General features: G+C 43.0%; 1 protein-coding gene across 2 annotated transcripts in view; it reads left to right on the top strand.

Moving 5' to 3' along the window:
* The window catches only part of LOC122542209 (tumor protein p53-inducible protein 11-like), a 29,217-nt gene extending 11,966 nt beyond the window's left edge, over window positions 1-17,251 (top strand). For both annotated transcript variants that reach the window (XM_043679698.1, XM_043679697.1), the window contains exons 3-7: window positions 3,283-3,341; window positions 5,957-6,005; window positions 11,755-11,854; window positions 13,096-13,197; window positions 16,478-17,251. In XM_043679698.1, the coding sequence (XP_043535633.1) occupies window positions 3,283-3,341; window positions 5,957-6,005; window positions 11,755-11,854; window positions 13,096-13,197; window positions 16,478-16,611 (444 nt within the window). In that variant the 3' untranslated portion in view covers window positions 16,612-17,251. The remainder of the gene's footprint in view (window positions 1-3,282; window positions 3,342-5,956; window positions 6,006-11,754; window positions 11,855-13,095; window positions 13,198-16,477) is intronic.
* The last annotated feature ends 6 nt before the right edge of the window (window positions 17,252-17,257 follow it).

Genomic DNA, 17,257 nt, shown 5'->3' with positions numbered 1-17,257 from the left:
TAGAAAGTCACCATGTAGCAGAATAATCCTGGTGGGCCAAAGGTCCTGATCCTGTGCTGTACTGTTCTCTGTTCTTACACATTGCTGGAGAGGAGGAGACCTACTAAGTTTCCCACCAAGTCCATATCACATCATCACATCATCATCTGGGTGATGCTTAAAGTACCCCCCTCAGACCCTTATACAACACCTTACAGGATTATACTTTTATAACTATTCTCAAGATATGGGCATTACTGGCAAGGCTGGTATTTATCATCCACGATGGCTCAGTGCTTAGCACTGCTGCCTCACAGTGACCCAGGTTCAATTCCAGCCTTGGGTGACTGTCTGTGTGGAGTTTGCACGTTGTCCTTGTGTCTGTGTGGGTTTCCTCCGGGTGCTCCGGTTTGCTCCCACAATCCAAAGATGTGCTGGTTAGGTGGATTGGCCATACTAAATCGCCCATAGTGTTCAGGGATGTGCATTAGTCAGGGGAAATGTAGAGGAATGGGTCTGGGTGAGATACTCTTCAGAGGGTCTGGTGAGAACTTGTTGGACCAAATGGCCTGTTTCCACACTGTAGGGATTCTATGATTCGTGATTGCCCAAAGAGAACTTGGCAATAATCAGCCTTTAATCATACAGCAATAAGTCATCCACAGTTGTAAACTGCTGTCAGTGCTCAAAACATGTTTTCACGGACAACTTGTAGGGCTTTTGGGTTGGTCAGCCTTCAACACAATACCGATGAATGCTGAGACATGTTTGATTTCTCTTCTGCTTCTGTCGTAATTGGTTGAGTTGATTATGGCTTCCAGACCACTGTCGCCTGTTGACAGCAAAAAACATACTTCTTTTGGCCGACATCATTAATCTCAATGTATTCTGCCTTTCATTATGGGTTCCATCATGAGGTAGCTCTGTGAAATCTTCCACCAGCTATTGCTCCATGACCACTTGATCCTTAACTGAATATTTTTTGATCTGTTATTCCATAATTGCCTGTTCCAGAAATAGTTGACTCTTGTCTTAACTAATTTGATTCCTTCCACCATTTTAAGAAGATCGAAGTCAAAACACGCATTCACAAACTATTATTATTGTTCTTTTATTGTTTATGGAGTTTGTGTAAGTTGTCTGCTATCTGATGCCCTTTGTGTTTCAGAGTAGCTTGTAGCATATCTTAATCTTAAATGGTATATCTCCCAGATTATGCGGTTGCTCTGTGGTCAACTGTAGACAGCATGTGTTCAACCATGGTTCACTATTTGATAGTATCGTGACACTGGCACCAGCATTAAGCTTGGAATCAGTGAGGTGCCCATTGATACAAATAGTCTCTTGTCAAAAGTACTGGTCTAGATCACCTACTTCCTCCTAGGGACACCAGTCATTTCCTCTATTGTTCTCTGTAATAAACCTTTTTGTATGTCTTGCTTTATTGACTGTGCCCTACTTCAGCAGAATCTCTGAAAGTAACCTTTTGTTTTGAAGATAAAGCATTATTTTCCAATGCTTTGGCACCGTGTGTGACTGTGAAGTTTTCTTGCTCCATTGCATTGGCAATTACTTAGATTAGATTACTTACAGTGTGGAAACAGGCCCTTCAGCCCAAGTCCACACCGACCCACCACCCACCCAGTCCCAGTCCCAGTCCCCTACATTTACCCCTTCACCTAATACTACAGGCAATTTAGCATTGCTAATTCACCTAACGTGCACATTTTTGGACTGTGGGAGGAAAACTGGAGCACTCGGAAAGAATGTGCAATCTCCACACAGACAGTCGCCTGAGGTGGGAATTGAACCCGGGTCTCTAGCACTGTGAGGCAGTAGGGCTAACCACTGTGCCACTGTTACCTTCAGTAAATGGTCATTGTCTTACTGATTTTTTATGTGTGTCTCTTGTGGCACTGCGCACATTAAGAATTGCATGGATCCTGTTGATCTCCTGTGGTAAGGATGATCCTTTCCTTTTTATGTTTATCTGTGCTGCTTCCAGATTTTGACTTCACATACCATCAGAAAGGCTTTTGCTCAAATGAAATTTCCTTATGACTGTAATAACTCTGACAAAGAGTCATCAGAAATTCCAACAGCAAGTTGATCATTTTTAAAATTTTGTTTTTAAGTCACCATTTCTCCATTAATCTTGAGACTATTAATTAAGTTATCCTGAGTGCTGAACTCTTCTCTTTAAACTAGCTGTTTCAAGAATTTTACTGTAATTAAAGTAATTGTCAAAGGCATGCTTCAGAAGTATCTGTTGTTTCATTTATACCTCAGCAAGCTTAAATGTTATTGGCTATGCTCCCAGTTGTGTCTCGAAGTGTATTAATTTGTTCAACTTCTGGTATTGTGACACATTTAGAATTTTCTTCAGAAATAGTTTCTCTAAGGTGTCCACCTCAATGTTTTATTTGACCCATCTCTGAAATCCTCCTGGCAACATTGTTTCTGATGCCATACTTTCCTAATTCTTTAATCTCCTTGCTTAAAAGGCTTTTAATTTTGCATTAACAGCAGGGCTGCTGATCTCTCTGCTGCTTCAGGAGGGCTTCCCCTCATTTTTCTGGTCAAACTTCCTGCCTTTTTTGTCACTTTGTGGGATGAATCTCATTGTTGTCAGCCTAAGTAAATGATTCCTATTTCCTTAAAGTCTTTATTGAATGATTGCCCTTGCCTGCAGCTTTAGTAATAAATTCTGCTTGAATTATAGTTCTTTTTTTCGGGCTGATTCCTGCTGTCTGTTACTGTAATGATAATCTTCAATTCATTCACGGTTTTTCCAAAATGGTTTCTGATGTCTGTGATTTCAATTAATGTATCCTGCCCTTGGCACTGTTATAATAATAAATTGCATATCTTTTCTACTGCCTTAATAAAGTCTCCGAAGTTTGTTTTCCTGTTAATCTTAGTCTGCTTAGGCTTTGAATATGCCCCTTTATCACTTTAATTGTGGCTTCATGATATCCCTGGGTCCATATAACATCATCATTGTTGGTGGTGTTTAAGGCACACCTCAGTGTTAACCCTTTCAGACCCTTCCATCTCTTATACAACACCTCACAGGATTCTATTTTTAAATTTGTTCTTTGAATGTCAACATTAATAGCAAGTCTGACATTAACTGTTTGACCCTAATTTCTTTGAGAAGTGATATTGAGCCTTCTTAAAATTCTGTAGTGGCAGTAGTTTGATACAACTAAGATCTTTCACTAAGCCCTGAGAGACATTTAGGGGTCAATCATGTCATGTAGATAATGCAACTGGATTAATATTTTTCTTTTTCTATCACAGATCAGTCAGATGTTGGGAAATGAATTCAAGTTTGCTCTTCATGAGCCTTTTGGCCTCAGGTAATGAATTAAAAATGATCAAACCTCAGCATTTAAATTCCAATGGAAAAATAAATGACTGCATCGCAGAACAGCTCTTCCGAAAGCACAGCTCTCTTGCAGTACAGACCCTCCAACAATTTGACACTCTCATGGCACTGTCCCTCTGACAATGCTGCCTCGATATTGTCCCTCCAACAGTGCAACACTCCCTCGGTATCATTCCTCTGATAATATAATACTGACTTTCCGACAGTGCAGCGCTCCCTCAGAACTGCCTTATAACAATGCAGTGCTTCCTCAGTACTGACTGTCCGAGGAGGAATTCTCTTGCAGTAGAGACCATCCAACAGCGCAGCACTCTTGCCATTTCTGATTGTCCAACAGTCAACTGACTGCCTCATCGATAGTGCAGCACTCCCTTACTACTGACTCTCCCAACAGTCCAGCATTCCCTCAGTGCTGACCTTCCGACACTGCAGCACAATTGAGGTTACCATAAAGGACTCTTCTTCTCAATCTCTCCCGTTGCCTGAGGCGTGGTGACTCTTAAGCTAGTCATCTCTCTCTAAGGAGAGAGCAGCCCTATGGTCTGGTAAGATGATGGCAGCTTTAGTTTTATCTTTACTCTGTCAGTAAATGCAGAGTAGTGTCAGTGTGAGGTTTGTGCCCAAGTAGGGGTGGCACAGTGGCTCAGTGGTTAGCACTGCTGCCTCAGCAGCACTAGGGACCTAGGTTCAATTCCTAGCTTCAGGCAATTGTCTGTGTGGAATTTGCACATTCTCCCTATGTCTGCGTGGGTCTCTTCTGGGTGCTCTGGTTTCCTTCCAAAGACCTGCAGGTTAGGTGAATTGGCCATGCTAAATTGCCTGTAGTGTTAGGTGCATTAGTCAGGGGTAAATGTAGGGGAATGGATCTGGGTGGGTAGCTCTTCAGAGGGTCAGTGTGGACTTATTGGGCTGAAGGGCCTGTTTCCATACTGTAGGGAATCTAATCTATTTGGAATGAGATATGATTCTATCCCTTAAGTTTCTGATTCAGATGGAAGTGCAGTACCTACTCAGCCAGACCCAGGTGGGTAAGTGTTTAGATTGTTTTTGTATTGAATTACTGCTTAAGGCATAGTAAGCCTCCTCCAAACAGAAAATTATGCCCTTACATGTTACAGAAATGTTTTTAACAATGAGCCAAGTCTGACACCTTGATCTGTTTACACGTAGTAACAAAAGCAGAGGCAGACACCTCTGATACACTCTCCACACAGTATGTTATAGAAACCCACAGCAGAGAAGGGGACCATTTGGCCCATATGTTTGTGCCTGTTTCACCATCTCTGATACGCAAAGACAAAATGAACGTTCCTTTAAAGTGCAGCTAACAGCAACCTAGGGTGAAATTTTAAGCCCCCACCAGGAATGAGCTGGAAGGTGTGTTTTGGAGATGGAGGAACAATAGCAAAGTGGAGTCCATAGTGATAGCCTATTGTCTCCTCACCTCCACTGGTGAGTTTACCAGACAGGGTGGGTGTCACATCTGATTAATGGCCCACTGTCTGTTAGATCATTATGGGGCCAACTCAGTCACAGCAGATACAGTCCTGAGGTTTCAGGCCAGAAGTGGAGTCACAGCCTCTGCATAAACCTCAAACCCTAGTATTACCTCTAAATATTTGAACAAAAGAAATAGACTTATTACAATATGAAGCATGATGGAACTTTGAGTTCACGCTGATGCTACAGAATTAAATAAAAACTCCATACAGTTACCTTCCCTAAAGGACATTAATGAACCAGATGGGATATTTGCAACTGTTGACGATAATTGTCATGGTCACTGTGTATTGGGCTCTGGGCAGTTGAGGGAGAGTGCTGCTACTCATTCTCCTATCTACTATTTCAGATAAATAAAACAAGCAACCAAATCAGCATTGAAAGATAAAACAAAGAGCTGCTAATGCTGAGGATCTGAAACAAAAACAGAAATTGCTGGAAAAACTCAGCATCTGAGCAGAGAAAGCAGAGTTAACATTTCAAGTCTAGAGACCCTTAAAAGGGTCCTGACAAGTTTCTCCAGCAATTTCTGCTATTCTTTTAACATTGTAAGATAATTACTTAAGTCTATCAAGAGCTGGGTATGTCATGCCTGAACCATTTGGGACTTTGTATCAGGCAGCCTGATTCTCCACTCAAAGACTGGGTAGATCTTATTGCAACTTAGCTTTAATTCCTTCAAAGCCATTACCTTATTCAACAGTCATTATTGCCAAACAAGGATTTTTATTCCAAATATTAATTTAAACCCCAGAGAGGGATTTGAACTTATGCCATCATCCAGAGCTCAGTTCACCATCGGAGGGTCAGTGTGGACTTGTTGGGCCGAAGGGCCTGTTTCCACACTGTAGGGAATCTAATCTAATCTAAATGTTAGCAGAATATGGGTAACAGTGGGTGATGTTGACACGCTAAAGCAGAACTGGAATTAGAAGCTCTGACACAGTTAGATCGGGTTACCAATTGAACAATCTTTGCCCTGCTGACCAAATGAAAACTCTACGCTTTATCCTTACCTTGTTGAATTAACGGGTGCAACTACAGTGAACAATCTAACCTTGTTCTACATTGCATCTTGTCTTTCAGGTACTGGCAGTTCACCTCTGCAGTCACCTTTTCCATTGCTGGAATTCTGGTCAGTTCAAATTCTTCTATGCGAACCTTTTGAGTATTATGTGTGTTGCTAATGCATTCATTGGAATAAATAGAGTCATACAGTCATAGAGCTGAACAACATGGAAAGAGATCCTTCAGCCCATGTGTCTGTCATGGACATCACCCATCCATCTAGAATCACAGAATCCCGACAGTGAAGATTGAAGACATTTGGCTCGCTGAGTTTGTGCCAATTCTCCAACGAGCATCCCACCCAGACCCACTCTCCACCCTATCCCAATATCCAGACCCACTCTCCACCTTTTCCCAATATCTCCATATTCACTTTGGCTAATCCACATAGCCCACACATCCCTCGACACTATGGGACAACTTAGCACGGCCAATCCTCCTAACCTGCACAGCTTTCTCCTTCACTCCAGTCCAATTTTCCAACGATGAGCCTCCTGCACTTGAATATTTCTTAAATGTTGTGAGGGATCCCGTCACTGCTACCCTTTCAGGCAGTGAAGTCAAGATACAGACCACCTCTGGTTAAAAATATTTCTTCCTTAAATACCTTCCAAACCCTCTGGCTTCTTATCTTAACTCTACAGTCCCTGAATATTGATACCTCTACTAAGGAGAAAAGTTTATTTTTACCTACCCTATCAATGCCCTTCAGACTTTATCAGATGTTAATCAGGTTGCCCTCTCAGTCTTCTCTATTGAAAGGAAAACAACCCCAGCCAACCTAGCCTCCTGCCCAGGCAACATCCTGGTAAATCTCCTCTCCACCCTCACAAATGCAATCATAACCATCCTACAGTTACTGTTACAATTACTGGTGTAGTGACATTATTGCTACCTCACTGTTCCCCGTAAAATGAGATGCTTTTGAGACAATACAAAGTTGTGAAAGGTCCTTTATAAATACAATTTTTTTTCTTCCAGTAGGAGTTTAAAGATAGAATTTTAGCATTTTCATTTTGCCAGTGTCCTCTGAGGCTGGCCTGCTTGTACAACCTTCCCAGAGATGGACAATTGACAGGCCAATCGAAGACAGCAGGCAGGCAGTAGGAAGGGCCATTGGGAGCTCCCAGAACAGGCAGGTAACCAGCAACCTCATGGGAAGAGGTGGGCACTGCTGCTGTAGATTGGAGTCTGAAGCAGCATCTTAAAGCTCATGCACCCCCTAAAGACTACATGTAGAATGCTGCAGCAACATCTCCTGACCTCCCTGTTACCAGTCCTCAAAGACAGTCTCACTCCCCATCTGGTCTCCCTCCAGGAAGATCCCAGCAGTGATACCAAATTGCCTCAGAGTTTAGTTCTTGGTGGTTAGATATCCAATGCTGCCATTGGATAGTCGTCGATGATCTCACCCTGTCTCCCAAGATGACTTCACAGGCGGATGGCATGGGGCAAGGAACCCAGGAGCCACCTTCCAAAACTATGCATGTCTCATCCCAAAAACCATCCCCAATCAACTGTCCAATTAGGGCCAGAATTTCTTCCTTATATTGCTGAGTATGTTCACTGCAGAGATTGATAGATTTCTTCTTATTGAAAACATTAAGGGATTGGTGATGGAGCAGGAAAATGATATTTAGATAGAAGATCAGCCATGGTCCAGTTGAATGATGAAGCCTGATCAAAGGGCTGAATGCCTCCTGTTACTCTTATTTCTGATGTTCTTCAACACCTTCCAACTCCCTACAGTGTGGAAACAGGCCCTTTGGCTCAACAAGTCCACACTGATCCTCCGAAGAGCATCCCACCTAGACCCACTCCCTTATTACTCTACATTTACCCCTGACTAATACACCTATCCTACACATCCCTGAACACGATGGGTAATTTTAGGATAGCCAATTCATCTAACCAGCACATCTTTGGATTTTGGGAGAAAACTGGAGCACCCAGAGGAAACCCACGCAGACACGGGGAAAATGTGCAAACTCCACACAGACAGTTGCCCAAGGCTGGAATCAAACCCAGGCTCCTGGCGCTGTGAGGCTGCAGTGCTAACCACTGAGCCACTGTGCCTAATTATGAGTTAGGATATTTCCTACAATTTCCCTCTGTTCTGCAAGATCTCTATCCATTCATAGATTGTCATGGAGACTAGAATCAAGAGTGCTACATCAAAAATAAAATCCTAGACTTAACTGATACAAGTTGAAGGTTACCAGACAATCCTAAAAGACCCTATTTCCATAAGCATTTTGTTAAAACATTGTTTATTCCTCATTCACGGGATGTGGGTGTTGCTGACAAGACCAGCTTTTATGGCTCATCCTTAATTCCCCTTGAGAAGGTGTGGACAGCTGCCTTCTTGAACTATTGCAATCCATGTGCTGTAGGTCGACCCACAAAGCCATTAGGGAGGAGGTTCAGGATTTTCACCCAGCGACACTGAAGGAACGATAATATATTTCCAAGTCAGGATGGGGAGTGACTCAGCGGGGAACTTCCAAGGGGCAATGTCCCATGTATTTGCTGCCCTTGACCTTCTAGATGGTAGAGGTCATGGGTTGGAAGGTACTGTCCAAGAAGCCTTGGTGCATTATTGCAATGTATCTTGTAGATGGTACACACTGATGCTACAGTGTGTCAGTGGTGGAGAGTGAATATTGAAGCAGGTGGATGGGCTGCCAGTCAACCAGGTGTTTCATCCTAGATGATGTTGAGTTTTTTGAGTGTTATTGGAGTTGCACCCATCCAGGCAGCTGGGGAGTATTCTATCATCCTGCTGCCTTGGTGGATGGAGGAGTCAGGAAGGGGAGTTACTTGCATCCAAACGCCAGCCTCTTGCAGCTACTGTATTTATGTGGCTACTTCAGTTCAGTTCAGTTTCTCGTCAATGGTAATCCCTAGGATGTTGATGGAGAGGCAATTCAGATAGCAGATAACTATTCAGAAACTAACAAAAACGGAAATTGCCAAAGAAATTCAACAGGTCTGGTGGCATCTGTGCAGAGAGAAACAAAGCTAATGTTTCAAGGGTGGCACGGTGACTCAGTGGTCAGCACTGCTACCTCACGGCACCAGAGACCCGGGTTCGATTATACCCTCAGGCGACTGTGTGGAGTTTGCACGTTCTCCCCACGTCTGCGCAGATTTCCTCAATGTGCTCCGGTTTCCTCTCACAGTCCAAAGATATGCAGGTTGGGTGGAGAGGTCACGGGAAATGCAGGGTTACTGGAGTAGGGTTGGGGGTTGGGGTTCTGGATGGGATGCTGTTTGGAGGGTCAGTTTGGACTCGATGGACCAAATGACCTGCTTCCATGTTGTAGGGATTCTATGATTCTAAGTCCAGTGACTGTTCTTCAGAACTGACATACTGATACATTACAGTTATATCCAGAGCATTCGATCTGAGGCTTAATATAGCTCAATTCAAATTATCTACATGACTCAGTCAAAAAGATATTTATTAGTAACTGTGTGAGCTTCATGCAGAGCACAAACAGGGGAGTCAAAGACACAGAGGAAAAACATTGGTAATAACCGTAACATCCTCAAAGATAGTACAATTAATATCACAAGATGGTTACAAATATAAGGTAATGAGAGTGAGTGTGCAATAAAGGGCTTTTCTTCTGCTTATTCATGTGATGGGGGCATCGCTGGGTAGGCCAGTATTCATATCCACCCTTCATCACCTTGTTGACAATCTTCTTGGTACTCAGGCCAATTCAAAAGACAGTTGAGAGTTATTTGATTTGATTCGATTCATTATTGCCAGTGTGCCTTGGTTCAGTGAAAAGTTTTGTTTTGCATTCAGCACAAGCAGCTCATACCATGCAAAGTGCATTAGGGTAATAGAACAGAACTTGTTTCAGTGAATTGGCCATACTAGTAGTGATAGGTGCACTAGTCAGGGTGGGTTGCTCCTCGGAGGGTCAGTGTAGACTTGTTGGGCCAAATGGCCAGTTTCCACACTGTAGGGAATCTAATGTTACAGTTGCAGAAAAGGCACAGAGAGCAAGATCATCATTAAATTTAAAATTTAAGTTGACTACTCAGAACTCTAATAACAGCGGGGAAAAGGATGTTGGTATATGCTTTTGTATCTTCTGCCAGAAAGCAGAGTTTGTAAAAGGTTATAACTGGGGTGGGAAGGGTCTTTGATTTGTCTGCCAATCATATAGCCAAGGGTCTGAAGGCCAACCAGGTAAAGATGGCAAAGTTCCTTCCTGAAAGGAAATTTGAAAACCAGATGGGTTTTTAACACCAATCTGGTAGTTCTTTTAGTCACCATTTCCCCACACTGACCTTTTAATCCAGATTTATTTAATCTACTGAATTTGAATTCCTTAGCTGTCATGCCCCCTGAAGGACAGCACCCAAATAGCAATACCAGAGTCCTGAGAACAAGTGTCTGGAAAACACACAGGAACAACAAGATTCAGGAGAGCCAAGTGCCTGGAGTTAGATATTGTCATGAATATTGACGCCAATGTTTCAACGGTGTGGATCTAACAACAGAAGTTACAATCAAGAGTGTTTCATAGTAAATAAAATCTATTTAGTCAACAAACAGAGTCCAACAGCTTTTTCCCATGGCAGGGGAATCTAAAACTGGAGAGCATCGGTTTAAGGTGAGAGGGAAGAGATACAAAAGGGTCCAGGGGGGCAATTCTTTCTCACAGTGGGTGGTAAGTGTTTGGAACAGGCTGTCAGAGATGGTGGTGGAGCAAATACAATTTTGTAATTTAAGAAACATTCGGACAGGTATGGAGGGATATGGACCAAACACAGACAAATGGGACTAGATTAATTATGAAAACTGGGCAGCAGGAACAAGTTGGGCCAAATGGCCTGTTTCCATGCTGTGAACCTCTATGACTCTAATAAAACATTGCACTACAGCAGACAGTTTATAAACTCAATGAACAGTATCTTTTTAAGCAGAGCCTCTATAAACTATAGCAAATAGATCTCATGACCAACAAATACAGCAAAGTTTTAGGAAAATATGATCGAGAAACAAGAGTAGGCCCCCTGGCCCTTTGAGTCTGCTCCACCATTCAATAAGATCATTGTTGATCTAATTTTAATCTCAACGTTTACATACCCTGCATATTCCCAATATTGTTTATCTCTATCTACCTCCGTTTTAAAAAGTATCCAAAGACTCTGCATCTATTGACTCTTGAGGAAAGGAATTCCAAAGATTCTTAATCCTCTGAGAGAAAATAATGTTTCCTCGTCTCTGTCTTAAATGGGAACTCCCTTATTGTTAACTCTGACCTGAAAATGTGTTGCTGGAAAAGCGCAGCAGGTCAGGCAGCATCCAATGAGCAGGAGAATCGACGTTTCGGGCATGAGCCCTTCTTCTTTCCTGAAGAAGGGCTCATGCCTGAAACATTGATTCTCCTGCTCCTTGGATGCTGCCTGACCTGCTGCGCTTTCCAGCAACACATTTTCAGCTCTGATCTCCAGCATCTACAGTCCTCATTTTCTCCTGTTAACTCTGACCCCGTAGTTCTAGATTCTCCCACAACAGGAAACATCCTTTCAACATCCACCCGGTCAAGTCTCCTCAGGATCTAATATGTTTCAGTATTATATGTTTTGCAATAAAGGCAGTGATATTCTGCAGTAAAACGCAGTGAGTGGAGGACTGCACATAAGGGAATGGAGTGACATAAAACAGTGAGCAAAGGGGATTAAAATTTTTATTTTGTAAAGAAGGAGAAGCGTGGAGACATTCTGAACTTGAAGCAATTCCTGTCTCTGAACAGCCTGAGATTTAATGCACTGTTTCCTTCCTGCTCTAGGCTTTGGTGTTTCCAAGAATGCTACATGGTTGGCTGTTCCAGGGAGAGTATAAGTTGTCCTGCATTGCATCACTCCGACTCCACAGTGGCGCATTACTCAGTATGTTGCAAATTGAATATTAAAGTAATGGATCCCAAGTCAGTCGATGAAGTATGAAATAATCATTTTTTTTGTAGATACAATGGGGGAGGCAATGGTCTAGTGGTATTATCGCTGGACTGTTAATCTGGAGATTATGCTCTGGGGATCTGGGTTTGAATCCTGCCATGACAAATGGTAGAATTTGAATTCAATCAAAAAAAATTTGGAATTAAGAATCAATAAATGCCTATCTGCACCTTGGCAGCTGATGGGTTATACATTATCTGCAGTTTATAAATGATCCCAAAATCACTTTTAACTTTGTAAGCTTCTTTTGGGACTTTACCTTTTGTTACGGTATCCCCTTCAAGGGGCTATAACCTGTTAATTTGGCCCCATTCAGTTTATTTGAATTTCTAAATTCGAGTGTAAAGAGACATTGCTGGGGCACAATGTGAGTAGGCAGGAGAGAGATATATGGAATGCTGCATGCTGCAAATAAACCAACTCTCAAGTAAAGAAAACAAAATAAAGCAAAGAATTACGGATACTGGGAATCTGAAACAAAAACAGAAATTGCTGGAGAAACTCAACAGGTCTGGCAGCATCTGTGGAGAGAGAAAGCAGAGGTAATATTTCGAGCTCAGTGACCCTTCCTCAGAAGTGTTTGTCCAGGGCAAGTTCAACCCACAGCTCCACAACATTGACAGCAGTCAGGGTAAGGAGCTGGATCCTGTGTCCATTTGAACCAGAATGGGGTATCCAACTCCATGCTGTTGGCACCAATCTGACCCACATAGACATCCAGCCAACTGGCCCGGCTAAACAGCTGCTGCTTTAACAGACGCTTTTACATGCATGTTGTAATGTGGAGCTATGGATAGGGATGGCAGAGCTCCAACTTCCTGAGCATCATTTGGAATTTACATCCATAGGCAAATGACAAGGAGTCCTTCCCAAGCTTGCCATTGGCATGCGTTCAAAAGATTTGCAGGTTGATACTCAGCCTGTTTGCCTGCATTATGAATGCACCTTCCTTCAGCTGTCAAGTCCCAGAATGGAACTTGAACAAAAAGCTGCTGGCTCAGAGTGGGGTACACTACCCACTGCACCACAACACCTCCTAGCTTAAAGCAAGCATCAAAGAAAAGGAGACATTACATACATTCTGGTTGTCTCAGTATTGGTACATTCTCCGTGCTTCATATTGGGGTGTTTCTAAAATTTAACAAAGATGTTTCTTTTTAATTTGCACAAAGGCATTGCTCTGATCCTATGGAATGCCTTTTACACATCTGAGAAGGCAATTATTCGATGGACGCTTCTTTCAGAGACCTGCTATTTTGTTGTGGTGTTTCTAGGTATGTGAATTCAAATACTAACCCCTTATTAACACAATTGGATCTATATGTATCTTGTGAGGCTCTTAATTTAAGTCACATGCTTGCTTGGAAATTATGTCATTACTTTACTGGTCCAAATAACTTTCTGACCTCTTTAAAAAAAAGCTACCTTCACAAGGTAGAATCCCCATAGTATGGAAACAAGCAGGACTTATACACTTAATGGTAAGGTCCCAGGGAGTGTTGCTGAACAAAGGGACCTTGGAGTGCAGGTTCATAGCTCCTTGAAAGTGGAGTCCCAGGTGGATAGGATAGTGAAGAAGGCATTTGGTATGCTTTCCTTTACTGGTCAGAATATTGAGTACAGGAGTTGGGGGGTCATGTTGAGGCTGTACAGGACATTGGTTAGGCCACTGTTGGAAGGGCTGTTTTCCCTGGAGCGTCAGAGGCTGAGGGGTAACCTTATAGAGGCTTACAAAATTATGAGGGACATGGATAGGGTAAATAGGCAAAATCTTTTCCCGGGGGTCGGGGAGTCCAGAACTAGAGGGCATAGGTTTAGGGTGAGAGGGGAAAGATATAAAAGAGACCTAAGGGGCAACTTTTTCACTCAGAGGGTGGTATGTGTATGGAATGAGCTGCCAGAGGAAGTGATGGAGGCTGGTACAATTGCAACATTTAAGAGGCATTTGGATGGGTATATGGATAGGAAGGGTTTGGAGGGAAATGGGCCGGGTGCTGGCAGGTGGGACTAGATTGGGTTGGAAAACTGGTCGGCATGGACGGGTTGGACCGAAGGGTCTGTTTCCATGCTGTACAGCTCTATGACTCTTAAGTCCACACCAACCCTCCAAAGAGTATCCCACCCAGACCCATTCCCTTGCCCTATTACTCTACATTTCTCATAACTAATGAACCTAGCCTACACATCCTTGAGAACTATGGGCAATTTAGCATGGCCAATCCACCTAACCTGCACATCTTTGGACTGTGAGAGGAAACCCACGCAGACACAGGGAGAATATGCAAATTTCACACAGTTGCCTGAGGCTGGAATCAAACCCAGGTCCCTGGCACTGTGAGGCAGCAGTACATACCACTGAGCCACCGTGCCACCCTTGTGAATTCAAATACTAACCTCTTCTTCACACATTGATTCTAGCTACAACAAGAGTAATTCACTCAGAAGGAGGGAAAAGTCACATTGGCCACAGATCAGCATCACGAATGCAGGTTTTCCCAGTCATTATTGATCAGAACAAATCCAAGCCGACATTCCTTGTGCACTAATGATGGAGTGCAGCCCTGTCAGAGGTGGCATATTGTGTTTTGGACGGGTCATTAAACATAGGCCCCCAGCTGACTTGCCAAAACGATTTCATGGCACTATTTCTGAAGGACAGCAGGGAAATTCTCCCCAGTGTCCTGGATCAATATTTAACCCTCAACCAACTTTGCTAAAATTCATTGTGGTCACATTGGTGTTTACAGAAGCTTGTTGGATACTGCATTTCCTACAATAACAACACTGACCACACTTCAAAAATATTTCATTGGCTGTAAAGTGCTTTGGGCCATCCTGAGGATGTGAAAGACGATATATAAATGCAGGACAAGGCCTCAGGTTATGACCCCTTAAGAGAGAAGCCACTTCAACAGTGCAGTACTCCTTCCATACTGAGATCGAAAAGTGTGGCCTTGGGAAAGCACAGCCCGTCAAGCAGCATCCGAGGAGCAGGAGTCATAGAGTCATAGAGAGAGTCAACATTTCGGGCATAAGCTCTTCATCAGGAATGTGGGGATGAAGGGGGCTGAGAGATAGATAGGGGAGCAGAGATGGCACTGGGAAGGTAGCTGGGAAGGTGGTAGGTTGATACAGGTGGGAGGTGGTTGTGATAGGTTGGTGGGGAGGGTGGAGTGGATAGGTAGGAAGGAAGGTAGGTCAGGTCAAGAGGGCAGTGCTGAATTGGATCTAGGATGAGGTGTGGGAGGGGAGATTTGGAAACTAGTGAAATCGAAGTTGATGCCTTTTGGTTGAAGGATCCCAAGGCAGAAGATGAGGCATTCTTCCTCGAGGCATCAGGTGGCTTGGATTTGGTGGTGGAGGAGGCCCAGGACTTGCATGTCCTTGGCAGAGTGGGAGGGGGAGTTAAAGTGGTCAGCCACAGAGCAGTGGGGTTGTTTGGTATGTGTGCCCCAGAGATGTTCTCCGAAACGCTCTGAGTTGATGTCCTGTCTCCCCAATGTTGAGTAGTCCTCACTTTCTGTACTGAGCCGTCAACCAGGATTTTGTGATCAAGTCTCTGGAATGGCATAGGAACTCAGAATCTTCTGTCATCTAAGGCATTACAGACTGAGCCTTCAAAAGGTTTATGAAGAATTAAAACTAAAAAGGAAGTGTTTGAAATGCATTGAGTTTTCAGAGGCAGTCTTAACTATGGGTGGCGAGTTAATTTCATAATAAATGTGCAAAGTATATAACTATCATTTGGAATTTGGATTTTAATGTGGAGGAAATTTAGATTTTGGTTTTTGCTTTGTGAAGATAACTTTTTCCTTAAAGAGGTCAGAAAGTTATTTGGAACAGTGAACTAATGACATAATTTCCAAGCAAGCATGTGACTTCATTTAAGTGCCTAACCAGATAAAAGTGGAATCAATTGAAAAAGTGTTTACTATGCTGAGTTTTTATGATGTAAAGGTAAACAAATGGTCAGGGCCCAATAGTAGTTAGGAAGAGTCAGGCTTCAGTTCAAAGGGACAGTTTCATCCCAGCAGAAGAGCAGATTGTTAGTTTGTAGAATCTCCAAGTTGTTAGACCTTAGGGAAGTCTCCTGACTATCACAACTGAGAAGGAATCCAGGCTCTCCGAACTGGAAAGAAGTTTGTAGTCCATCAAAACTGGGAAATGTCAGTTAAGTAAGAAGTCAAAGAGTTAAAATAAGAGTGATACTTCATTGACTATCTGTGAAGGATATTGCTAGAAAAGGGTGAATCGTTTTGCTGATTATGTTAACATCTTTCCAAGTTGTCTTACAGATATATAGTTTGTTTCTTTCTTTTGTGCAGTAAACTTGTTCTTTTTTTTTGTTAAAGAACACTAGCAGTCTCATAAGAGCACATTCAGGGCAGTGGCTAACTACCATGGTAATCAAACTGCAAAAGTAAAAATTATGGTCTATCAAACCTTTCGCTGTGAGATGTGATTTGTCCAGTATGAACTTGTGACGGATCCATTGTGGACCCATGTGAAGTTGAGGATGTCCTTCGACTGTTAATTCTGTCTTTTTCCTTACAGTGACATTGCTTTCAGCCATGGATCAAGGCTTGTTTTCTCAGGATGTGGGATTCTTGCTCTTGAGTTATGCATTATTTGGGATCATGTCACTTTTCTATTATTTACAAGTTGGACGGAAACCCAAGAAGATCTAATCCAACGATCAGCAGGAGGGGCCCAGACACAGCTTTCAGTGTGAATGGAAACAATTCGAATCAAGAGGACATATTGACCCACCCTCGCCCCCAACCCTGTGCCACCTTCAGCCAACAGCATCCATTAAGGTGACCACTTTTTAGGGTGAAGAATGAGATATTTTCCAGTGGGTAAGCATGGCTATACACTCTCAGTATAGACACGAAGTGAAGGCAAATCCCAACCTCAGAGGAGTAGCTCTACGTAAGGGTTGCCATCTCTGGTTATAGGCAACCCTTGAGGTATGATAGTCAACCATGTGATGGCTGGTCATGCTGATACCTGTAAACGTTGGTCTATTCACTTGATGGAAGTTACAGGTTGTATTTGAGAGCATTGGCTTGTGGTTGCACCTCCTCAGGTGTGGTATGAGACGCTCCAAGAAATGGCTGATGTAAGATGATGCCAAGGGAACCAAAGGGAGGAGAGGGCAAACAGAAAGGGGTAATAGGGGGAAGGGGAGAGGCAAACAGTGGAAGTGGCTAACTAAGGCGAGGGGGGAAGGAAAACTGAAGATATGTAACTGAGATAGAAGGATTGGAAAACTGTGGGAGAGAGGTATCCAAGGGGGAATCCAAAAGAGAGGGAGAGGGGAGTATTGAAGTG

This window comes from Chiloscyllium plagiosum, chromosome 39, assembly GCF_004010195.1.
Source record: "Chiloscyllium plagiosum isolate BGI_BamShark_2017 chromosome 39, ASM401019v2, whole genome shotgun sequence".
Classification (NCBI taxonomy): Eukaryota; Metazoa; Chordata; class Chondrichthyes; order Orectolobiformes; family Hemiscylliidae; genus Chiloscyllium; species Chiloscyllium plagiosum.
Note: the sequence above shows the minus strand (reverse complement) of the source record. Positions and strands in the feature narration are given on the sequence as shown.